The following is a 27,356-nucleotide window of genomic DNA, read 5'->3' as shown; positions in this document are numbered from 1 at the left end:
ACAGTTTTTCCCTTATTCGTTGTTACTGTCACTAAGCGCCATTTCCTCCCCCCCCCCCCACCCCCCCCCCCCCACTCACTCAGTGTTATCTAGGGTACGCGCAATTATGTTCCCTCTCTTTGAAAGCACCCCTATATCACTGGTGTGTAAAGTCAGTACGGGCCGGACTTTGTTGCGTGAAAAGTAATCCTTTTTTGGAGATTTTGGAAACACAAATTGGGGGGGGGGGGGGGGGGGGGGAACTTTCTTCGTTATCATTTCTCCTTTTTTTCCTCTCTCTCTCTCTCTCTCTCTCTCTGTTTCTTTTTTCTTCTTTCTTTTCTCTTCTTCTTCTTCCTCTTTTTTTTTTTTTGCGCCGCCAATAGGGGGGCCGCGGCCGCCCCCCCCCCCCTGGATCCGCCACTGTATATGGATCACATTTTAGCATCAATGATTAAACGGAGTTAAGATATGGTAATATTAGCAAAGGCAAAAGAGATAGAGAAGAGACAGAAGATAAAGGAGCTAGGAAGGAGGGAAGAGAAACGGAAAGATAGAAAGAAAAAAAGGAGGGATAGTGGAGAGAAGAATAAGCCTGTGAAAGCATAAAGGAAACATATAAAGGAAGAGGGGAAAAGAGAGTGAGAAGTAAAACTAAATATATATATATATATATATATATTAAGAGAGAGAGAGAGATTGAAAGAAAGAGTATGTTATTTTATGTTACAGTGTTACTACTACTACTAATAATAATAATAACAATACTAATAATGATAATGATAACAATGATTAAAATAGGGTGGGAAAAGAAGAATAAAAGAAGAAGAAGAAGAAGTGGAAGAAAAAGGAGAAAAATAAGTAAAAGAAAAAAGAGACGAAGTAGAAGAAGAAAAAAATTAAACAAAGAAGAAAAGGGAAAGAAAAAAATATGAGAACAAGAACAAGCAGGCGATGACGAATAATCAATAACAAAGTCCGTTCACAAACATAAGGATGGATGGTACGAGTGTTTCAGAAACATTTTCTAAGTACCAATTAGTATCACACCCAAATCATAATTTCACTACAATGTAAACTATACTGCACATTCACCCTCCGATTTAGTCTGAAATCAGATCATCACTTGAGAGTTAATGAGAGATCGAATAGGGATTATTTTCTTAATTATACCGGTACATCATCATGTTTATAGCAGCGAAGCACATAGATTAACCACGAACCTTGGTTACTTCATCGAAGTTTTCTTTTTTTTGTTTTTTTATTTTTGGAGAATTTGAATTTGTTAAAAGGCGGATTATAATGGGGTCGCAAGACGCCAGTACCCGTTTTGGGGAGATGGGGACAACTTCCTTCGGGACAGCATCATTGGCTCGAGCTGAACACATGGTGGCATTACTGAACATTATTTTATGAAGTTTTAGGGCGGGGTTTTCACGTTTTTGGTGGAATCATTTCCTATCGTCTTTACAAGTTACCTATCAACTTGTCCATCTCTCTCTCTCTCCAAGTCTCTGCCCCCCCTCTCTCTCTCTCTCTCTCTCTCTCTGTATTCTTAAGTGTCTCTTGCTTTACTATCGGATGGGGCGCCTGGCCCCGTAGCCTCCCCCACTTCAGAATAATATCTAGACATTTTTCTTCATCAGTCTAAAGAAAACGTCCCATTCTCGTTTGAGGGGGGCGTCACGGGGTTCCCTATAATTTCACAATTCAGGATACGCCACTGTTTTTAGATGCATCTCAGGAAATGTTTGAAGGCCATTTTACTTGAAGAATAACACGATATGGTGCTTGCAGAGAAGTGATTTATCATTATCATTTCACCTCCCTTCCACATCGGTGATCTTGTTTGGAGCTTGGAAAGACTTTGAATTTGCAGAGGAAAAATGGCGCCCTTTCTTCTCGCTTTGATCATATTTGGAGTCGCAGCTAGGTCGGATGGTAAGTGACAAGAGGATATCCCGTTTAATCTACGTTGTCAGTTTCATCTGATGACAGGTATATATGCCGCGATGTGCTTTCGATAAAGAAACAATAATTGTTCTATGATTTAAAAAAATGTGAAGAGGCATAGACAGGCTTAATGACATGTTAAGTTAGTCATGCCAGGCGACAAATGTTATATTTATTGATACATATTGAGATATAATAAGTGTATTCTTCAGAGAGAAATTATGCTCTACACTTTTCAAACATTCAAATATCACTTATTTAATAGATATTACTAAACGTTCAATACTCAGATACTAATAGAAAGGCTATATATATGCGCTGAGCATTTTTACAACATCCTGATAAGTGATTCCTCCAAAACGTTATTGTAAATTAAGCTAAGTTTAAAAGAAACTTCAATTTTACATCTGCCAATAGTCAGTAACGGCACATTAGCAAGCGTTGTAAAGTACATAGTTTCCAAGAAAATATGTAGAAAATACAAAAGTGATTTTACCCCTCCCTTCCTTTCTCTTCTCCCCCTCCCTTCCCACTTGTTTCCTTTCCTCTGGTTCTCAATTTCCTCTCTCTCTCTCTCTCTCTCTGTCTTTCAACCTATATGTCTTCGTCTCTAAATCTATATTTTCTCCTATTAATCTCTCTCCCTTGCTCCCTCCCTCCCTCCCTTACCCCCTCCCCCTTCCTCTCTCTCTCGCTCTCTCTCTCTCTCTCTCTCTTTCTCTCTCTTTACTATCTCTCTTTATTATCTCTATCTCCATCTCTCTTCTACTCCGCTCCCTTTCACTCTCACCTTTTCCCCTTCCTATTCCTCCATTAACATTCCACTAACTCCCTTTGTCTCTCTCTGCCTCACAGCTCGGTCAAAGACCAGTGACATCCCGGGCGACGACGAAGACGGGTACCAACTCGACGTCAATCTCTACGAACTCTGTCACAACCTGACGACATATGACGGCGGGATGGTCGACTTCGTGGTCGAAAACATCTGCCCGTTGGTCTTCGGTGATGAAGAGGAAGGCTCTCACTGGCCTGGCAGTGGGCCTGAGATTTTAACCTTCACAGATTTAGGTATGTTTGTGATATGTTGATGACGACGACGATGATGAGGATGATGATGGCAAAAATATGGAAGATGATGATGATGATGATGATGATGATGATGGCGAGAATAGGGATGATGATGATGGCGAGAATAGGGAGGATGATGATATTAATGAAGATGATTCACAGCTTTTCTATGGCGCCATAATATGCCTGTTAAAATTGTTCAACGGTGCAAGCTCGTGCACTCTTTGTTGGTTGGTCTAATTAATGTATTCATGATGTAGTCCGAGCAGGTCGATTATTGAAGGCCAAATAGAATAAAAAGAAGGTTTCCCTGGAATGCTGTGAATATTCCTAAAAAATGTACGTTGACAATAATTGTATGAAATATTCAGATGAATCACGAATGTATATATTAAAAATCTCTCTCTCTCTCTCTCTCCCTCCCCCCCCCCCCTCTCTCCCTCCCTCACTCCCTCCATCTGTCCCTCCCTCCATACCCTCTCGCTCCCCCTTCTCTCCTTCCCTACTTATTCTTCCTCCCTTCATCAATCCATCTTTCACCCTCTGCTCATCACCCCTTCTACCAATCCACCCTCCATCCATCCTTCCATCCCTCCATCATCTTCTCACCTCCCCAGTCCAAGCGCTCACCCCAAATTTCATTTACCAGAGACTCATCAGAGCGATGGTCGAGAGTACCTGCAAATCCGAGGGCAAAGGGCAAAGGCTAGATTCCTTCTGTCGTTTCCATCGGGACGGCATCGAAGTCAGCGGCGTAGATGGTGGTAGTGGTAGTGGTAGTGGTAGTGGTGATGGGAGTGGTGATAGAAGTGGTAGTGGTGATGGGAGTGGTGATAGAAGTGGTAGTGGGGATGGTGTCTATGACTTTTCTGTTTATTGGAGTAGTATGATTGACGGTGACAATTTCTGGTAAATGAAGAAAAAAATCATGAATCGTAAGACACATTAATTTTGAATTGCGATTATAAGTCGATTAGGTAAAAATGTATCACGTTTATGTAGTGCTACACACAACATGTTTTGGTCTTGACATGCTTGATGTAAGGGTTTCCATGTGGCTATACTATTTCAAAATATTTCAAAATAAAAGCTTCAAATGTTACTTCTACAAAGAGATATTGCAATTTTAAATTTCAGTGAACAGCGATACATCTTTTATTTATTTTATTTTATTTTGTTTGTATTTTTTTAGGCAAAAGACTCTTTGCTCTCTTTATCATGGTAATGTTTTTCTGGGTAAGTTTACTTACGTTTTCGATTTGTTTAGATCATTTCAATTCTTCATCTATCAAAATTCCTAAGCATTTGGTGAATTGAACTCTTTTGATCAAATTGCCATTTAATGAAATGGGGAAAGATTCAACTTTCCTGAGATTAGCACAATAATCTATTAACATGACACAAGATATGTCAGTGTTAAGAACGAGACGATTTTTCTTATTCCATGCTTGTTGAGTAAACTAGATAACGCATCGTATATATCCACTCGCAAAAAATAGGACTGTTTATATTTCGTGCCACATTCATTCAAAATCGAACGCAGAAAAGATGAATAAATCTATGATTGATACAACAAAAATAAAAAATAAAATAGCAACTGGTACAGAGTACCTTTAAAGGGACTTGGTAACATTGTTCACATGAGAGAAAGTGGTGTTAAGGTAGTGACTTTAATGCTAGATGTACAATTAAAGATAATCTGAACCTTTGAGTGAGAACGGACCATTATTAATTCTACAAATCGAGAAAAAATGATCTGATCGATTCCTTAATTCTCCCATCTCCCATCTACAATGTTACAATTTAGGTACATTTTAGGTGAATGTAAATCGTCACAAAGCAATAAATTGGCTCTGTATACCATCCCAAACATTTGAGTGTTGAAAGATTTTTAATAGCCTGTTTTATGTTGTTTTTTTTCATGGAAAAATGGTTGGGGAAAATTCAAAAATGGTTGGGAGAATTTACTGTTAATCACTGTTAGAAGGTGTTGCACAGTGACGCCTTCAAAGAAACCCATATATATCTTTGTGGTTTGAGAATTTGTTCAGAATTGTTTGCATGTCAGAGGATAAGTACAGTAGAAGGAATATAATAACTAACATTTTATACAAAAAATTTGCACTTTTTTCTTCAACCTTCAACAATTTAGCCAATACGATCATACTATTTCTGCTCCACTTGCCAAAAAAACACGGTGACCGCTAATTAATTATTTAAATCAAAAATAACAATACATGAGCCGGCTAATTGTGGGTAATATAAGCAGCACGAAAATGCCAACATAATAGCCAACATCGGCATAGGCTGAAATACGACGTAAAAGGCGTTATTTAGTGTTTTTTCAACGGTTTTTTTTCAAATTTTTCAAAATATCTGATATTTGTGGTGGTACACAAGTATTAGAATTTGTTATATTTCAGCCGTCTCTGAACCGATTTTGATCAAACAAAGATGATTTTGTCATTTAAATATTATGTCCTTTCAAATTTGACACTCAGTTTTTCATTATCTCACAAACAAATTATTTTGTGTAGCGCCCTCTGCAACAGAACTCAACTTTCCCTTTAAAGCTTTTCGTCTTTTCGAGCATTATTCTTTCGCGCACTTTGTTCCTACACTCTAAAAAAAAGATACCCAATATTGGGTAAAATTTCACACTTTACGAGGGTAAAAAGGGAACATGCATGTTTGTTGGGTAAAATTTGACACAGGGGTGGTTGGGTAAAAATTTACCCAGCAAATGTTTAATGTTTTACCCAACTGATGTGCGATATATTTGACCCAATGTAAAAGGTAAAATGTTACCCAACGACAACCATGTTCCCTTTTTGACACAACATTGGGTAATTTTTACCCAACTCATCCTGGGTACTCGTTTACTTTGTTCTTGTGTAATTTTTTACCCAAAAGTTGGGTAAAATTTTAACCCAACCTTATTGTATGAGTTTTTATTTTTACACAGGTTTGGGTAAAAAAGAAAATTTGTCCGAGGAGTTGGCTGGAAAAGTACATGCTATATGTAGTGTAGTGTATAAGTAGCAGACCTCTCTCTCTCTCTCTTGGCTAGACAGTCTTTCGCTTGGCGTGCTCGCAGTAGGTGACTGCATTGCGGATGACATTCTCCATACGAATAATGTGTTGTCCAGAATTATGAGGAATTTCCTGTCCATATTGAGAAGATTTACACGCATTCGTGCAAATAAATGCTGCGGAAAGACACAAGTGCATGACCGTGGTCTATTTCGAACAAAGTCGTCCATCCTCTGTCGATCTTGAACACGATTAATTCGATGAACAGCTAATTCGGAACGACCGACCACGCTAGCGCTTCAATCATAGTTTTTAACATCAGTTGTGTCATAATACCAACGTTTAGGTGTCAAAACTTGTGTTTACCCAACGCGTGGTTCAAATATTAATCTGCATCGTTACTTTCTTACCCCGGAAATGCGCACAGTCGAATTTTGATATGACACTATGGCAAGTGTAATGAAATTTCGAAGGGACTTGGTGTTTGGCACAAGGTTGGGTAATACTTTACCCAACTTTTTGAAACAGCGATTTTGCACAGCAAAATTTTGCACTCTATTTTTAGAGTGTAATAGCATCAGTTTATATTGTATTGTCCAACTTCGGCTTTCTGATCATTATTGCAAATTACTCTGATGATTGCAAGACGAAAAGTCGTTGCTATTCACCAAGTTTGCAAAATAGATAGTAGAGAGAATCTTCGATTTGTCCTATAAATGCTTTAATAGAAGAATCATGTCCTCCTGTTTTATATAAGTTAAAGTAACCTAGTCATAGTTGCATGGTGAGACAGAGTTTTGTTAAACACGGTCTGTTGTTAGACAAAATATATGATTTAGGCAGAGGAGGCTGCTGGAAATGCGAAAAAGGTCATAACTTCTCAATCGTATTCTATTATTTGTCTTGCTAGATATTTGTTTCAGTAAATTAGTACCACGTTTGACCATCTTTGGGGGAGTTTTCTAGGGTATTACGAGTTTGATTGGAATTGTAAGTTCTTTCGGCTCAGATACCAAATAGGGTTTTTTGTTTCTTTATCTAGACCTTGCAATACGATTCGATATTTCTCCTTTTCATTTTATGCTTGGCAGAATTACATCTTGTTTGTTGTTCTGTTTGTTTGTTTATTTACACTGACAATAAATTCAATCTTAACGGAATGTTCATGTTTTCATGGGAATTTCCAGAGTATCTCAGTCTACTATATGATCTTTTTTTTTTTTACGTGTAAGTGAATGTAAAATGAGGGCAACAAGGTCCTACGTTTATTTATTTAGCTCTGTGTTATAATTTTTAGAGAAATGTAAAGCATGTTAAAATTAACGTCAATAACGTCATCATAACAACAACAACATATTTTTTTAAAAACCAACCCTTGTAGTAAGTTCATTTGGATAAAAGCAGACAAATCAGAGAAACATAATGGCAAAAGTTTGAAATAAATCGGACCAATAATAATAAAGTTATGAATGTTTGAAAGAAAAGATCATTACAGCCATATGTCAAACAGGCAATTGTGTTAGTGAGTTGTGACATAATAATATTAGTGAAGGGGTGGGGAAGAGAAAAGAGGGAGAGGACAGAAGGAGAGAGGAAGAGAGAGAGAGAGAGGGAGAGGAGAGAGTGGAGCGAGAGAGAGGGAGAGAGAGAGAGAGAGAGAGGGAGGAGAGGAGAAAGAGGGAGAGAGAGAGGGTGACAGAATATTAGCATTCTACACATCCTTGTATGAAGGATGGAGACGGATATAGAAGAGATGATTACTGCAGGTTTGCATTCAAGTTTATGCTCAAGTTCAAGTTTTCGTTCATAGCTGACCTTTGAAATAAATGACAATTTTCTGAGTGTAAACTTTTGTTTGACTCACACGGTATAGCTGAGGCGATGAGCTGAGCTTAATTAACGCGAATTGATTGTGAATTCGAGTACTCCACAAAAATAATGTCATCGAGTCGAAAGCTACTTTTTTTTTTGAAAACTTTGGATTTTTAAGCTTTAGATTTCGAGTTTTTAGAGAGCCGTATCTCTTCTGACATACACTAAAAAAGCACATAAGCTAATTGATATAATTGTTTTTCTATGGCTCAAAAGTTTTCCATTGATATTCAATTTATTTATTTCATTTTTCACTTTTCGACAGGTTCTTCAGCTTTTCACAATAACATTTTGTTTTAATATAATAATTATTTATTAACCTCACCCGGAGGGGTGTGGCGTCGACGCAAACAATTGAAAAAAGCCAGATACCCCCCCCCCCCCTTGCCGATTGTCTGGTGTTGTCTCTCCAATTAGTTTCGTATATAAGCCTTTTGATTGAATCTATGATAAAAATGAAACAAAAGTGACAAAATTGGGTGTTTTCGTAAGTCGTACCTTTTTTTGTTGTTAACTCTTTAATAGTTTCTGGGATAAACAAAGCACAGTACAGACAATTAAGTGAACCTTAGAATATTTCATACGAAATCATACATATAACAGATCTTTGTGGATGACCATTTAATATTTACGATAAATATTTCAATTGTTTATCAAATATCTTAGTTTCTCTGTCAACCAATTCATTACTAATGTACCATAGATTTAATACTTAATAACTATTTCCATAGTTGCATTCAATATGATAAACTCTTCGAAATTCTTAACAAGATAGCTCTAAAGTATCCATGTACATAATTGTCGTCGCAACGCAACGCCATTTCATATAACTTGACATTATACATGCACATACATGTAGTGTACGTATGATCTTAAAGGTTTAACTTCTGATGAATTGATCACTTTTCCTTAAGTGTTCGTTAATTGTGTGAGTGTAACAAATGTCAAGAAGGTAAATCTTATTTTCTATGCAAATGATATCACTGTTTTATACCTGACTTTTCACATTTCACATTTACGCTATTCTAATGAACGCTACGCACTTATTTACATTTACATCGATATATTTACATAGAAATCGCAAACATACATCTGAACAAGACAGATAAGAGTATAAGGTCAATTAAGAATATTTACATACAGGTATGTAATATATCTCGCGTCATATTTAAAATCATCCAAATGAAGGTTCGACTATTGAGAAAGCACAAGGGTTATCGCATGTTTTTTTTACAATTTACAATAAAACTGTAGATTCCTTTTGTATGTACAGATATAAGAATAATTGTAATGTATATACAATACAGAATATGCCTCTGAATGTTGCAATGCATCTTCATGATATTACTTTTGTATACCTCACATTTCACATTTACACTATTCTAATGAACGCTACGCACTTATTTACATTTACATCGATATATTTACATAGAAATCGCAAACATACATCTGAACGAGACAGATAAGAGTATAAGGTCAATTTCGAATATTTGCATACAGGTTTGTTATATATCTCGCGTCATATTTAAAATCATCCAAATGACGGTTCGACTATTGAAAAAGCACGGTGTTATCGCATGCTTTTTTTTTTTTTACAATTTACAGAACCTGCAGATTCTTGTTGTAAGTACAGATATAAGAATAATTGTAATGTATATACAATACAGAATATGCCTTGAATGTTGTAATGTATCTTTATGATATTACTTTTGTATACCCAGGGTATGTGAATTAAAACACCTCCCTGGTATACCTAACATTTTACAGTTACACTATTCTAATAAACGTTGCGCACTTATTTACATTAACATAGAAATCGCAAACATACATCTGACCAAGACAGATATAAGGTCAATTGAGAATATTTGCATACAGATATGTTATATATCTCGCGTCATATTTAAAATCTTCCAAATGACGGTTCGACTACTGAGAAAGCACAGAGGTTATCGCATTTTTTTTAAAACAATTTACAATGAAACTGCAGATTCCTGTAGTATTTACAGATATAAGAAGAATAGTAATGTATAAACAATACAGAATATGCCTCTGAATGTTGTTATGCATCTTCATGATATTACTTTTGTATACCTGACATTTAACATTTGCACTATTCTAATGAACGCTACGCACTTATTTACATTTACATCGATATATTTACATAGAAATCGCAAACATAAATCTGTTTGATCGATGGATCGTTAATTTTTATTCAGATACCAATAATTTAAAAAGTATTCACGTCATAACCTACATAGAAGTAAAATATTACAAAACGTTAGCAATGTTTTGGGTGATTTAAGGTATTTGTTATATTTACAGAACTTAATAAGGATTGAACTCCCAAAAGTAAGACAAATCTATTTGATTTTCGTATGCAGAAACATGAAGGTATAATGTTTGGCTTCTGAATTTTCGATACCAATCATTCCAGATTAAAGATTCGAGACATTTATGTTTTACCATAACCATAAAAAAGCATTTAAACAATAATACCAAATACAATATGGAATATGGAAAACACATTCTTGTAAGAAAAGAAATAGTAAACAAAAATACCAAGTAAATACAGAGTCAACTCAATCAATAACATAAACTAAATTACACAAAGAAGCACATACACCAAATCTTTTACAGGCACACAAACATTTAAATGTAACAATCCTAAGTAACCAACAATTTCGATTAATTATTTAATAGGTATCTACGACAAAGCTTTTTAAACGTAGATAAAGTTAAACTTGATTAGATGTGTTCATCTAACTGACTCCAACATTTTATCCCAAAATAAGATAATGGGTCTAGAGAAGATGAAAATTTTACTTTCGATAAATGAAGCTGATGTCTTTAATGAGATGAATGTGAATGAAAATTTGAATATGGAACATAATTTCATTTCGGAAGTCATGAATGTCTATATTTACGTATTTTAAACTTCAAAACATAGAAATGAAGAAGAAATATGGAGAGGCATAATACTCTGCCCCCCCCTCTCCGAGCGCTGCTTCTGCTTGTGTCTTAGAATGATTTGGTTTCATTCCTTTGTAAGAATTGTTATATGCAAGACTATTTTTTTCATTTCATTTCATTTATTTTTTTCATATTTCTCATGTTACATATACATTTCCAAATAAAGTACAAGTTGTTTTTTGTGTGATACAATAACAATCTATTGATACATAATAAATAACATAAAGATAACTGGTCAATATAGAGTACTGATTTAACTGAGAGAAATATGATGGGACCTACATGAAAGGAAGCTTGTAAATTTGTAGGCCCCAGTGAAATAGTTTGTGGTAATGAATGGAGGACGGATATAAATAGTGACTAGTCCAAATGAATCAACAACAACAAATGAAATAATAAAGAAGCATGCGGTGGTGCTTTTTATATTGTTCCTCCCTTTTTTACAATGTAGACACAAGTACACGTACTTAAATGATTGTACAATGGGTGCCTTCAATGTTGGATTAACATATCTGAAAGAAAACACGAAAGCCTTCAACATTTTATACCATAAAGATGGAACAATAATGTATATGATGGACAGCGTAAGTGGTAGATATATATAGATAGTTATTGAATTTTGATAATAGTATTTGTACGCACAATGTCTCAGAGGAATATTGCAAATACAAGCAAATCTAGTTCAATGATAGCTTTGGTTTATTGACTCGAAACCAGAACTCTTTCAACTCTTTATTTGTTTATTTATTTATTTATACATGGTTCATAACAATGCATAGTATGATCAAGATAAACATAAACAAACGATATCATTAGACTTACAAAGGCAATAACAATCATGACACATTTGAATAAATATTGCATGGGGAAACACACAGAAGTCTTTCAATATATATAGATAGATAGATTCTTTTATTGATCCATATTCAAAACATAGAAAATTGGCCTCCACTGGCAGCACATAAACAAATACAATGTAGTTTCAAAATCATTGATAACCACATAATGTACATAAATTCACACGAGATTCATGACATAATATGTATATATATATATAATTATATATTGATATATATACACATGTATATGGCTAAGGTTTTAGACGTTGTCACACATATACCATTCAATTTAACATGTATTCTTTAAAGGTAGAGACCAGTTTTGGAAACGTCCCCCTCTCAAAAAATGAAATGGAATCTTTTATTACTAATCATGTGAAAGGATATGTTTTGACTAATACGTGATGATACAAATTTTGCCGGGAAACCGCCTATATATATTTGGTAAATTATTATATCTAACCGGACTGGATAGCTATCATAGGGTAGTCTCATTTACATCTTTTTGTGTACAGTGCTTGTAACTTACCAAGACTGGGCCAACATTCTTATCATTTTGATGATTCGAGAACCTTGCAGTACATATCAATACTTATATGCTAGATGATCAACCTTTTCTGATCAATTCCACAACGTTTCTTTCACAATGCAATCGCATGACCAGAACTGGTCTATACCTTTAAGTGATACAATCCGAACATAATACATTTGCTAAATACTACTTGCAATAGAAAACTGTCTACAAAAATGTGTTATGTTCAACAGATATAAAACATTTACCACTCATTTTTGTTCACGGTCATTGCATCTTGACGTCATTCATATGCCATTCTATAAAATATTCAACACTTGTTTCATGATTTCAATTTAAAGTCATTTCTTTACCATGTTTGGCATATTGACAGTTTTATTACATGGTAAGATTAGTCAACGCAATTGTACACGAATATTTGCAGTTTTCTAGGGTACCAGAGGAAAATTGTTCCCTAACGAGGTTTATTTACAGGTTATATGGGGGTCCCATATCTGATGAATGAAATGGTACGCTACGCTCATTAAAAAACTTCGCCTATGAATTAATGTCGGCTCTTACAACTGAAGAACCAAAAATCACGTTTCCCGAAGGAGGTGATCTGAGAATTGAAAATTCAAAAGACTAAACTTTGCCGATCATATCAGGGCCCCGTCTGATAAAGAGTTGATATTAATCGCAACTATTTACATAAGAGATAGGGGACTGAGAACTTGCGATTGATTAGCAGACTTGCGTTTGATTAGCAGAGTTGCGATTAATTGGATAAATCGCAACTCTTTATAAGGCGGGGCCCAGGTCTGTTGCCAATACCTGATGAGTGACAAATCATGCTTCTCTTTTGGCTCCACTTTCAAAAATGCATTGGGCTTTTCTTTTCTTTTCTTTTGTTAGAATTTTTTTTCCTCATGCTATTTTTAACAATCCTACTTTATTTCGTTTGAATCTGGAAACCGTAGTTTACCCACGAAATTCCCTTTTTTCAGGGAGTTTTCTTCTTTCTTGTTGGTGAGGCAATATTTAGTTCCATAAAAATTAAAATGAGATTAATGATAACTTGGAGTATTGTGGAACAAGCTCCCAGACTATAGGAGGTCCATGAACCATTATCGAATGGAAAAGGACGCATGCACACAAATGTGCGCCTCTAGTGTCCCATATAAGAACCGACGCATGTCACAGACTAGGTGTTGTGGCATGCACCTGTAATCCAGCTAAAAGTGGAAGTTACAAACTGATTCAACCGAGGACGCAGGTTCGAAACTGAGTCACGTCTTTCGGATGGTGACGTTTAAAGGTCGGTCCCCAGACGTCAATAATCATATCTGATTGATACACGTTTGTAAATACCCAATACACACACCCACACACAGAGACACTCGTCGCCATTTCACACGAAGTCAGCGCCATCCCCTATAAATATGCGGCACCATCTCAGATAGAAATGAGCACTTTCACATATGAAATCTTTGCCACAAAGCTACGATAAAAGTCGGCGCCATCGTACATGAAGTTAACGCCATTTCCCGAATTGACGCCATTTGTTGAAACCTAGGCCATCCTCTATACGAAAAATCAGGCAACACTTTAATACAAAAATTGTGCCATATCTAACATAAAATCTGCGACGCTAGTCTCCCATAAAAATCGGTGCCATTTCAATAACATTGACACAATGATTTTTAAGTACAACAGAGAATAAGCCTAGAATATGTTTGAAACTCGATGGACATATCATTGAGCAAATCAGTAATTACATCTACTTAGGACAAAATATCACAGATGGTGCCAGATGCGAAGCAGAAATAAAAAGAAGAATAGAATTTGCTCGGAATACATTTCTGGCAATGAAAGGATTATTCACAAATAGAAAGGTGAAATTTGCGCTTAGGTTGAGACTAGTAAACTGTTATGTATAGTCTGTCCTACTGTTTTGAGCAGAAACATGGACAATAAACAAGACCATGGAAAATAGAATAACATCTTTTGAAATGTGGATCTACAGAAGAATGATGAAAATATCCTGGAAACGAATGAAAACCAACAAAGAGATATTGCACATGGCAGGGCGTAAACAAATTGCACTAGTAGGATTAGTTCAGGAGAGAAAAATCAAATACTTTGGTCATGTTAAAAGGCACCAAAGCCTCTTAAAGGATGTATTGGAAGGAAGAGTGGAAGGAAGTAGACCTAGAGGGAGAGCCAGAATCAACTGGGAAGAGAATGTCAAGAACTGGAGTGGACTAAAACTGCAAGAGTGCACCATAATGGCAGAAGATAGAATGAAATGGAGAGATGTTGCAATCAACCTCCGAACCGGGAGAAGATACTCAGGTAAATAGATAGAATGTAATGAAACCAAGGCGGTCCTCCATACCAAAATAATCGGCACCGTCTTACATACAATCTGCGCCGTTAGCCTCCCATAAAATATGGTGCCATTTCACCGAAAATCGGCGCTTTTTCGCATGAATTTGGCGTCTTCGCTTATAATTGGCCTATATCTACACGTGGACAAACGTTAGTACATTGTACGTATATATATCTTAGCGCTCAATCAGCAAATCGGTATTCTGAAAGGTCACTTAAGTGCCCTTTTCAAGTTAGCACGAGGTGCTTTGTGCGTATGCTTTCAAGTACGGTTATGGAGTGCGCGAAGTAGTTAAATGCGGAGTTAAAAGAAGTTTGCTATTCTGAAAACTGCATTAGCAGTCAATTAATTTCAAAAAGATAAAAGATCTTTTAGGCCCTTCGCATTTAAAGGACACTACGCTCTTTTCCTGTATTTTCATGTTAAGTAGATGATGTTCAATCGAAAGGATGACACGTTTGATTAAATTAGAATTTCCTTATTCATTTCATTACGACAGAGCGGTGTCAATTATACTTTTAAAACATTTGGTGGGTGTTTCAAGTGAAGCAAATTCAAATTATCACACGGCCCTCTGAAACCAAGTCTCACGATCTATGGTTAACTTTACAACTTTCCTATGTCGAAGTTGGCGAGCGTATTCATCCCTTGCTTTGCTACAGCGCATATGATTGGTAGAAACGGACTAAAAAGAAGGAGTGGGCATTTTTTAATTCAAATGTAGAGTACCGCTCACGACTGAAAGGAAAAGCTAAGTGAGATTTCAGAATGCCAATTGGATGTATATTACCACCTGCTTAACATCAAGCATTAAACGAAAGTTAAATAAGCTTTCAGAATACCGCCCCTGGTAGATTTTTGAATTCTTGTAATTCTGCTCAAACCAAATATAATAACACGTTAGGGATGCAGAATAAGTATTACACGATACAAAGAACGTAACAAATAAAAAGAATATATACATTTTTACAAACATGGTGGCTTACGCAACACCTACAAGTTCGCGTTATGATATTTAGCCCGTATAGTTGATAGGAAAAAAAGTTATTATGCTGCGAATGTTACACAGAATACACCTAATCCACGTACTTGTCTACAAGTCCTCCTGCGTCTACCTGGATGAGGATTGCATTTAAATCCTTTCTGGTCCGAGTTGATGCAGCTTTCCATTTTTGAAGGAGGTGTATGTACTGCTCAGTTATCTGTCTATAATCATGTCTGATACCTTCAGCGGTGCTGTAATCGATGCCAAGAGCAACGTAAAGAGGGCTCCACTGATTAGGTGGTAGAAGCCTTGCTAGTTTCAGGATATTCTTATCTGTCACTTTCTGTTCATCTGGACTGAAATTTAAGAATTGTATTATGCTGAGGCAAAAAGGTTACTGATTCTTTTTAATTCACTCCCCCAGAGAAGAAATACATCTTAACTCTTCGAAACTGTATTATTAAAATATTTACATAAGTAGATTACGAAGTGAACTTGCAACAGAACGAGAAAGGAAACGTGCTTTTAATAAACAGTGAAGTCGCGGCTCGGGCCGAAATTGGCCATAATTTTTGGTATGGTGTTTTCAAGTGTCCCTCTTGGAATGATTTTCGAGATTTCTTCTTGAGTATGTGAAAGCCTTGAGATTGATCAAAATCAACAGACATTCTTGCTGACAACACATGCACTTCGGACAAATATTTTGTCCAAACCTTTCTGATATTTCTTGTAATATTTCAAGTAAAAGGGGCATTTGAAGAGCAATCCGTTTCAAGCATAATTTCTACCAAGATATTCATCTACCCTCATACAAAGATTGAGAACGCTCACAAAGTGTTTTTATTTTTTATCTGGGCCCTGTCTTACAAAGAAGTGCGATTGATTTGGATCAATCGCAAGCCCTCTAATCAATCGCACGTTTAAAGTCTCCTATCTCTTATGTACATAGTTGCGATTGATATCAACCGCAGAAAAGTTGCGATTAATGTGAACTCTTTGTAAGACAGGGCCCAGAACTCAGCCTGCTCTTTGAAATAATATATTATAGATTGTATACATACCCTGATAGCGTTGACACCCCTGCTGATTGTGATGGTGCATCCATGTCACAGAATGCTGCTTCTGCTGCTGTTTTCATCGCCACGTTTGTTGTTTCTGTTGTTTTTATACCATTATTTAAAAAAAAGTAACGAGATGTGAGTTTGGGAATTAATGAAAAACAAGGTCCATTCCGGTCAATGTCATGAAAAAACAGAGTGTAACAAGTTTAAGGCTGGTCTTAGAGCAATTTTAGCATACAACTTAAAAGACAGGTATTTATAATTGCTACTCTTTAAGAGATGCTATGGGGGTCGCTTCTATCATTTCAGGTCCTGAACTCTTCCAAATGCCTGATTTACAGTAGACGTGCGTGAATAACTAAACACTCATATTAAGATTACTTGTGTACTCGTGTAGTGATATCAAATAGAAGAGTATTAACTGTAGAAAAGGTAGAAATGTGTCACATGACACATACATCTTGAACTTTAAATAAATGTATCATGTTATGGTTATACTTAAAGATGAAGTTGAGTTCTGGTCATGCGATTGCATTGTGAAAGAAACTGTGTGGAATCGACCAGAAAAGGTTGATCATCTAGCGTATAAGAATTTGTGTTATTGCAAGGTTCTGGAATCATCAAACTGATAAGAAATTTGGCCAAGTCTTGGTAAAGTTACAAGCACTGTACAGGCAAAAAGCCGATCACAGAACCTGTCTCATGAAAATGCATTTGTGTAGAAAATGAATGGGGAAAAAGATGGGTCAGAATGAAGTATGTCAGATGGGTCAGAAAGAAGTGGTACAGTAAATGGAAATACCCATAAATATCACAGATAGCAAAACAGAACGTTGCAAACTTGATACTGCACACTACTTCTTTAAGTTTCAGATGTTTACAATCATAGCTTCTTTTAAAGTCCCTCTTACGTTATTCCCCGCTAATAATATTTATAAATACGTTGTCCGATGTTAAAAATAGGCTGTTGGAAAGCAAATTTTTTTTACTTTTATAGATTCATTCATGTTTTGCTGCTTCGCATTCGCATTTGAAATAAATTTCATTCTTAAAGGCAGACCCGTATCATACACGAAGTTGTGTTTAATTTTTTGGACATGTTTACAATAATAGCTCCTTCTCAAGTACCTCCAACGACGTTAATTCGCGCTAATAATATTTATAATTGATTTTATTTATTTATTTTATTTATTAGTCTTTTTTTAGAAGGGTGGCTCCATCAGTAGTTAAATACTGTTTTCCGTGGAGGCCCTACAACATAAATACAAAATTTACAACCATATTGATGTAAACAATCCAAATCGAAACTAAAATGAACTTATTTACGACATTTTCGAACAAAAGAAAGAAACAAAAACAACACAATGGACCAGTTCAATGATTTAAATTATTATAACGCCAAAACAAAAGAGTAAATGATGCATTTGATGGCGCATTTCTTAAAAAATAGGTAAACTATTCCAAAAAGCCGCACCATCAAATGAAAAACTTTGGGTAAAATTAATCCTGCGTTTTGTGTGCTGCGCGTTCTAATGTTATGTACAGATTGGGTTATTTGAAACATTTGTAAAATAAAGACAGGAGTTTGATTTTCAAAAACAGAGTAAATCATTTTACATTTGAAATAATTCCACCATTTTGAATGCTTACCCACTTAAGTTTATTAAAATTCCTTGAGTTGGGCTTCTTACATTGGCCTCCAAGAATACTCTGGCCATTTTCTTTTGTTGTTTAATGATTACATCTCAAACATTGTGTGAACAATTAGACCATGTATTACAACAATTTTCAAATAAAGGCAACATTAATGCATTGGCAAGAAGCTTCAGTCCCTCCAAAGGTAGGTATCTTTTTGAACGACCAAGTAATGCTATCCTTGACCCTATCTTTTTACTTGTTTTTTTTTTAGTCACGTGTTCTTTCCAGCTCAATGCTGGATCTAGCCAGACTCCTAAGTATTTATAGGTATTAACCTGAAAGATTTGGTGTTGCTCGAGTTGAATGCAAATAGATTTTTCAAGTTAAGTCAATTTCATTTGTGAACTAAATAACATAAATTCATTTTTGTGTGGTTTAATGCCAGATTGTTTTCTTTTACCCACTCATAAACTAGTTTCAAATCAAAGTTCAAGGCCGATTCAATGTCCTCACTTCTTTGACTACTATAAAACAGTACAAAATCGTCTGCATATAACATCGCTTGGCATTTGGATACTACCACAATAGCAGGCCTATACAATTGGCGCCTTGTGGTACGCCTGACAAAGTCGTACCCCAATCTGATTCAAATTGTCCAAGTAGAACCTTTTGTTTCCGATCAGTCAAGTATTCCATGAACCAATTAATTTCTTGACTCGGTATACCGTACTTAAAGAGAAGATTGAGTTCTGGGAAGATCTGAAAAATAATGTGTGAGCGTTATTATTGTTATAATGCAAGTGTGAAAGAACATCAGATAAAACATGTTCCCTAAAAAGCATGGCTCTTTAAATGCCGTCATATTCTAAAAATGGCATGTAACATCGTAAAAATCGGCACGGATTTTTACGCCACGTGTTCGTGTAGTCCCATATACATCTTTCCGTGTACAGTGCTTGTAACTTTCCCTTTAATACAAAAATGTATCATGGTAACCATGGTACTTTTGACCAAATTACCATCCACCATGGTAACCGTGGTTATCATGGTACCAAAACAATGAAATACATTGGGTCATTAAACAATGTTTTTTCATTGTTTCGGTACCATGATAACCATGGTTACCATGGTGGATAGTAATTTGGACAAAAGTACCGTGGTTACCATGGTACATTTTTGTAATGGTTACCAAGACTTGGCCAAATTTCTTATCATTGTGATGGTTTCAGAACCTTGCAATACACACAAATACTTATATGCTAGATGATCAACCTTTTCTGATCGATTTCACACCGTTTCTTTCACAATGCAATTGCATGACCAGAACTCAACTTCATCTTTAAATAGCTTTTCTAACAGTATTTTGCGATCCACAGAGTCGAAAGCCTTGCGCAGGTCTATGAAGACTGCGCCTGTCGTGTCACCCTTGTCTATTAAGCTTATCCCTATGTTAAAAAATAGGCTGTTGGAAAGGAAACACAATCTACTTTAAAGCGAACCGGTAACATTGATGAAGGTTGGTGAAAAACTGCCTAACTTTTTTTTATGAAATATAACTTATTATATTCCTTCTACTGTTCTAACGCTCTAACATGCAAAACATCCTGGAACAAATTCCAAACCACAAAGATTTTTATTTGAAGGCGTCAATGTGTAACTTCCTCTAACAGTAAATCCCCCAAACAAATTTTGGAATTATCCCAACTGTTTTTCGATAAGAGATAAAACAGGCTTTAAAAAATCTCTGAACACTTGAAATGTTTGGAATGATATTTAAAGCCATATCGTTGCTTTGTGACGATTTACATTCACTTGAAATTAAAATTTTTATTGTATTAATATAGTTGGGAGAATTTAAAAATCGATTAGATCAGTTATTCCCCACGAAAATCAATAATAATGGTCGGATTTCACTCAGAATATCAGATTTAATGATTGTACATCTAACATTGAGGTCAATTCCTTAGCACTATTTTCACTTATATGAACAATGTTACCAAGTCCATTTAATTTCATTCGTGGTTTGCTGATTCGCAATCGAATATAAAAAATAATTATAATTTTAAAAACAAACCCGTATCACTCGCGAAGTTCTTGACCTCAGCTCCTTTGGTGAAAAGATATTTGGTGACATCAAGAAGACCTTTGAAAGCAGCATCGCGTAATGAAGTCGAACCGTCATTATCTCCCTTATTCACCCCAGTTCCTTGACTGGTGAGATATTTGGTGACATCAAGATGACCCTTGTTTGCAGCACTGCGTAATGCAGTCCTTCCGAAACTGTCTCTCTTATTCACCTCAGCTCCTTGGCTGATGAGATATTTGGTGACATCAAGGTGACCATTGTTGGCAGCACTGCGTAATGCAGTCCTTCCGAAACTGTCTCTCTTATTCACCTCAGCACCATGGCTAATGAGATATCTGGTCACATCAGGATGACCCTCGTAAGCAGCAAGGCTTAATGCAGTCCAACCGTCATTGTCTCCCATATTGACCTCAGCTCCTTGGCTGATGAGATATTTGGTGACATCAAGATGACCATTCCTTGCAGCAAGAATCAACGCAGTCCCACCCCTATTATCTCTTCTATTCACCTCAGCTCCTTGGCTGATGAGATATTTAGTGAAATCAAGAAGACCTTTGAAAGCAGCATCGCGTAATGCAGTCGAACCGTCATTATCTCCCCTATTCACCTCAGCTCCTTGGCTGATGAGATATTTGGTGACATCAAGGTGACCATTGTTGGCAGCACTGCGTAATGCAGTCCATCCGAAACTATCTCCCTTATTCACCTCAGCTCCTTGGCTGATGAGATATTTGGTGACATCAAGATGGCCCGCTTGAGCAGCAAGGATTAATGCAGTCCAACCGTCATTATCTCCCCTATTTACCTCAGCTCCTTGACTAATGAGATATTTCGTGACGTCTAGATGACCATGGAAAGCAGCATCATGTATGGCAGGCCTACCGTCATGTTCTCCCTTATTCACCTCAGCTCCTTGACTGATGAGGTATTTCGTGACGTCAAGATGACCTTTGTTGGTAGCATTGTGAAATGCAGTCGTACCCACATTATTTCCCATATTGACCTCAGCTCCTTGGCTGATGAGATATTTGGTGACATCAAGATGACCCTTCCTTGCAGCAAGAATCAACGCAGTCCCAGCCCCATTATTTCCCCTATTCACCTCAGTTCCTTGGCTGATGAGATATTTGGTGACATCAAGGTGACCATTGTTGGCAGCACTGCATAATGCAGTCCTTCCGAAACTGTCTCTCTTATTCACCTCAGCTCCTTGGCTGATGAGATATTTGGTGACATCAAGGTGACCATTGTTGGCAGCAAGGCTTAATGCAGTCCAACCGTCATTGTCTCCCATATTGACCTCAGCTCCTTGGCTGATGAGATATTTGGTGACATCAAGATAACCATTCCTTGCAGCAAGAATCAACGCAGTCCCACCCCTATTATCTCTTCTATTCACCTCAGCTCCTTGGCTGATGAGATATTTAGTGAAATCAAGAAGACCTTTGAAAGCAGCATCGCGTAATGCAGTCGAACCGTCATTATCTCCCCTATTCACCTCAGCTCCTTGGCTGATGAGATATTTGGTGACATCAAGGTGACCATTGTTGGCAGCACTGCGTAATGCATTCCATCCGAAACTATCTCTCTTATTCACCTCAGCTCCTTGGCTGATGAGATATTTGGTGACATCAAGGTGACCATTGTTGGCAGCAAGGCTTAATGCAGTCCAACCGTCATTGTCTCCCATATTGACCTCAGCTCCTTGGCTGATGAGATATTTGGTGACATCAAGATGACCCTTCCTTGCAGCAAGAATCAACGCAGTCCCACCCTTATTATCTCTTCTATTCACCTCAGCTCCTTGGCTGATGAGATATTTAGTGAAATCAAGAAGACCTTTGAAAGCAGCATCGCGTAATGCAGTCAAACCGTCATTATCTCCCCTATTCACCTCAGCTCCTTGGCTGATGAGATATTTGGTGACATCAAGGTGACCATTGTTGGCAGCACTGCGTAATGCAGTCCATCCGAAACTATCTCCCTTATTCACCTCAGCTCCTTGGCTGATGAGATATTTGGTGACATCAAGATGACCCGCTTGAGCAGCAAGGATTAATGCAGTCCAACCGTCATTATCTCCCCTATTTACCTCAGCTCCTTGACTAATGAGATATTTCGTGACGTCTAGATGACCATTGAAAGCAGCATCATGTATGGCAGGCCTACCGTCATGTTCTCCCTTATTCACCTCAGCTCCTTGACTGATGAGGTATTTCATGACGTCAAGATGACAATTGTTGGTAGCATTGTGAAATGCAGTCGTACCCACATTATTTCCCTTATTCACCTCAGCACCATGGCTGATGAGATATTTGGTGACATCAGGATGACCCTGGTAAGCAGCAAGGCTTAATGCAGTCCAACCGTCATTGTCTCCCATATTGACCTCAGCTCCTTGGCTGATGAGATATTTGGTGACATCAAGATGACCCTTCCTTGCAGCAAGAATCAACGCAGTCCTACCCCCATTATTTCTTCTATTCACCTCAGCTCCTTGGCTGATGAGATATTTAGTGATATCAAGATGACCATCGAAAGCAGCATCGCGTAATGCAGCCGAACCGTCATTATCTCCCTTATTCACCCCAGTTCCTTGACTGGTGAGATATTTGGTGACATCAAGATGACCCTTGTTTGCAGCACTGCGTAATGCAGTCCTACCTTCATTATCTCCCCTATTCACCTCAGCTCCTTGGCTGATGAGATAGTTGGTGACATCAAGGTGACCATTGTTGGCAGCACTGCGTAATGCAGTCATTCCGAAACTATCTCCCTTATTCACCTCAGCTCCTTGGCTGATGAGATATTTGGTGACATCAAGATGACCCGCTTGAGCAGCAAGGATTAATGCAGTCATTCGGAAAATATCTCCCCTATTTACCTCAGCTCCTTGACTAATGAGATATTTCGTGACGTCTAGATGACCATGGAAAGCAGCATCATGTATGGCAGGCCTACCGTCATGTTCTCCCTTATTCACCTCAGCTCCTTGACTGATGAGGTATTTCGTGACGTCAAGATGACCATTGTTGGTAGCAAGGTAAAATGCAGTCGTACCCACATTATTTCCCTTATTCACCTCAGCACCATGGCTAATGAGATATTTGGTGACATCAGGATGACCCTCGTAAGCAGCAAGGCTTAATGCAGTCCAACCGAAATTGTCTCCCATATTGACCTCAGCTCCTTGGCTGATGAGATATTTGGTGACATCAAGATGACCCTCCCTTGCAGCAAGAATCAACGCAGTCCCACCCCCATTATCTCTTCTATTCACCTCAGCTCCTTGGCTGATGAGATATTTAGTGGTATCAAGAAGACCTTTGAAAGCAGCATCGTGTAATGCAGTCCAACCTTCATTATCTCCCCTATTCACCTCAGCTCCTTGGCTGATGAGATAGTTGGTGACATCAAGGTGACCATTTTTGGCAGCACTGATTAATGCAGTCATTCCGAAACTATCTCCCTTATTCACCTCAGCTCCTTGGCTGATGAGATATTTGGTGACATCAAGATGACCATTGAAAGCAGCATCACGTAATGCAGTCCTACCGTTATTATCTCCCTTGTTCACCTCAGCTCCTTGGCTGATGAGATAGTTGGTGACATCAAGGTGACCATTGTTGGCAGCACTGCGTAATGCAGTCATTCCGAAAATATCTCCCCTATTCACCTTAGCTCCTTGGCTGATGAGATATTTGGTGACATCAAGATGACCCTCCCTTGCAGCAAGAATCAACGCAGTCCCACCCCCATTATTTCTTCTATTCACCTCAGCACCATGGCTAATGAGATATTTGGTGACATCAGGATGACCCTCGTAAGCAGCAAGGCTTAATGCAGTCCAACCGAAATTGTCTCCCATATTGACCTCAGCTCCTTGACTGGTGAGATATTTGGTGACATCAAGATGACCCTCCCTTGCAGCAAGAATCAACGCAGTCCCACCCCCATTATCTCGTCTATTCACCTCAGCTCCTTGGCTGATGAGATATTTAGTGATATCAAGGTGACCATTGTTGGCAGCACTGAGTAATGCAGTCATTCCGAAACTGTCTCCCTTATTCACCTCAGCTCCTTGGCTGATGAGATATTTGGTGACATCAAGATGACCCGCTTGAGCAGCAAGGATTAATGCAGTCATTCGGAAAATATCTCTCCTATTTACCTCAGCTCCTTGACTAATGAGATATTTCGTGACGTCTAGATGACCATGGAAAGCAGCATCATGTATGGCAGGCCTACCGTCATGTTCTCCCTTATTCACCTCAGCTCCTTGACTGATGAGGTATTTCGTGACGTCAAGATGACCATTGTTGGTAGCATTGTGAAATGCAGTCGTACCCACAATATTTCCCTTATTCACCTCAGCACCATGGCTAATGAGATATTTGGTGACATCAGGATGACCCTCGTAAGCAGCAAGGCTTAATGCAGTCCAACCGAAATTGTCTCCCATATTGACCTCAGCTCCTTGGCTGATGAGATATTTGGTGACATCAAGATGACCCTCCCTTGCAGCAAGAATCAACGCAGTCCCACCCCCATTATCTCTTCTATTCACCTCAGCTCCTTGGCTGATGAGATATTTAGTGGTATCAAGAAGACCTTTGAAAGCAGCATCGTGTAATGCAGTCCAACCTTCATTATCTCCCCTATTCACCTCAGCTCCTTGGCTGATGAGATAGTTGGTGACATCAAGGTGACCATTTTTGGCAGCACTGATTAATGCAGTCATTCCGAAACTATCTCCCTTATTCACCTCAGCTCCTTGACTTATCAGATATTTCGTGACATCAAGATGACCATTGTTGACAGCACTGTGAATTGCAGTTCCATCCACATTATTTCCCGCATTCACCTCACTTCCTTGGCTGATGAGATATTTTGTGACATCAAGATGACCCTCCTGAGCAGCAACAATCAACGCAGTCCAACCGTCACCACCTCTCCTATTCACCTCAGCTCCTTGGCTGATGAGATATTTGGTGACATCAAAATGACCCTCCTGAGCAGCAACGTGAAATGCAGTCCAGCCGTCATTATCTCCCCTATTCACCCCAGCTCCTCGGCTGATGAGATATTTCACTACATCAAGTTTACCGTACCTTGCTGCAATGTATAAAGGAGTCCATCCTTTAGTATTGCCCTGATTCACTTTTGCCCCCTGACTGATAAAGTATCGTACTATATCAAGATGACCATTCCTTACAGCGCTGCATATTGCAGAGTAGCCGTCCTTGTCTTCTTTGTCCATATTAGCTTCATGGCTGATGAGATATTTCATGACATCAAGATGACCCTTCTGAGCAGCACTGTATAATGCAGTCCTACCCATGTTATTTCCCTTATTGACCTCAGCTCCTTGGCTGACGAGATATTTCACTATATCAAGTTTACCGTACCTTGCTGCAATGTATAAAGGAGTCCAGCCTTTAGTATTGCCCTGATTCACTTTTGCCCCCTGACTGATAAAGTATCGTACTATATCAAGATGACCATTCCTTACAGCGCTGCATATTGCAGAGTAGCCGTCCTTGTCTTCTTTGTCCATATTAGCTTCATGGCTGATGAGATATTTCATGACATCAAGATGACCCTTCTGAGCAGCACTGTATAATGCAGTCCTACCCATGTTATTTCCCTTATTGACCTCAGCTCCTTGGCTGACGAGATATTTCACTATATCAAGTTTACCGAACCCTGCTGCAATGAATAAAGGAGTCCATCCTTTAGTATTGCCCTGATTCACTTTTGCACCCTGGCTGACAAAGTATCGTACTATATCAAGATGACCATTCTTCACAGCGCTGTATAATGCAGAGTAGCCGTCCTTGTCTTCTTTGTCAATATTAGCTCCACGGCTGAGTATGAATGTTATTGCTTTAAGACGTCCGAGTGATGCAGAAAGATGTAAGGGTGTTTGTCCATCTGGAGTCGCCTTCTCCACATCAGCTCCATGATTTATGAGATACTCGATGACATTCTCATGGCCATTCTGGAGCGCTATGTGTAACGGTGTGTTTCCATTTTGGTTTGTCTGATTAATGTTTGAACCAAGTTTTAACAAACTTTCTACGGCTTCAAGATTACCCCGCAACACTGCATCGTGGATCTCTTGATTCACATCATCCATATTTGATAATGTCTCGCGGCATCACTGGATCAGTAAGTTCTCTGGTCGCAGAGGATTATGTCCTATACATCTCTTCACTGTGTAATCAGAGAATGCCCAGAGTAACATCAGATTCGTTTGTCATCGAAGCTCGGTCTGTTTGAACTGTGCATAGAAAAAAACGGAATACATGTAGATCAAAACTGCACACGACTAAACAAATTAAAAGTTAATCGTAAAGCCTGGTGATAACGATTCTTATTATAAGTGACAAACTTGCATAGAAGTGATAACAAAATTGAACTTTAGATTGATAACTCTCTGCAAATATCAATATTAACCAAGGCACCATACCTACAAGCATTTCTTGTTTAAACTCGGGAACCGACGTTTGATACGTGCAATCTACAATTAATTTTGTTTCATATCTCACTTATCGCTTAAGGCCTAATCAGATAATGCATTTGTGTTATTGTTTTTATTGTTTATTCACTATTTCTGTATAGTGACATAACTTCTACATTTAGTGTAAGCAGGTAAGTGGTATAGCGAATTAGAGCAAACAATGAGATGGTTAATTCTCTCAGCAGCAAATGAAATTGTTCTAACAAATCAAATGTATTCCTACCGATTTGGGAACTTTTCGTGTTTCAATAGTAAAGGTTCCTTTATAAGACTTCTCACACAGTCCCAACATACTATGAAAATATGTTTCTTTAGTCTATATCTCATATGAATGATGACTCATGTCCCTTTACAACAAACCCCTGCAACCCCCCCCCCCCCTCCGTCTCCCTCCCTCCTGGCCTAGAATATTCCCACGGTATGTTTACAACTTAAGAAAAAATGGA

At 37.9% G+C, this 27,356-nt stretch overlaps 2 protein-coding genes across 2 annotated transcripts; one reads left to right on the top strand and one right to left on the bottom strand.

The window, feature by feature from the left end:
* The first annotated feature begins 1,865 nt into the window (after positions 1 to 1,865).
* LOC115925528 lies at positions 1,866 to 4,103 on the top strand. Its single transcript, XM_030989569.1, has 3 exons — positions 1,866 to 1,920; positions 2,788 to 3,000; positions 3,618 to 4,103. Exons 1-3 carry the CDS (start codon positions 1,866 to 1,868, stop codon positions 3,911 to 3,913), a joined length of 564 nt encoding a protein of 187 aa, XP_030845429.1. The 3' UTR covers positions 3,914 to 4,103.
* Positions 4,104 to 15,693: 11,590 nt separating this feature from the next.
* On the bottom strand, positions 15,694 to 25,964 carry LOC105436631 (ankyrin repeat domain-containing protein 50-like). Its single transcript, XM_030989567.1, has 4 exons — positions 25,395 to 25,964; positions 24,636 to 24,860; positions 16,664 to 16,757; positions 15,694 to 15,958 (listed from the first exon to the last, which is right to left on the bottom strand). Exons 1-4 carry the CDS (start codon positions 25,942 to 25,944, stop codon positions 15,694 to 15,696), a joined length of 1,134 nt encoding a protein of 377 aa, XP_030845427.1. The 5' UTR covers positions 25,945 to 25,964.
* Positions 25,965 to 27,356: the final 1,392 nt, after the last annotated feature.

This window comes from Strongylocentrotus purpuratus, unplaced genomic scaffold (genome assembly GCF_000002235.5).
Source record: "Strongylocentrotus purpuratus isolate Spur 01 unplaced genomic scaffold, Spur_5.0 spur5_scaffold_18, whole genome shotgun sequence".
NCBI lineage: Eukaryota > Metazoa > Echinodermata > Echinoidea > Camarodonta > Strongylocentrotidae > Strongylocentrotus > Strongylocentrotus purpuratus.
Note: the sequence above shows the minus strand (reverse complement) of the source record. Positions and strands in the feature narration are given on the sequence as shown.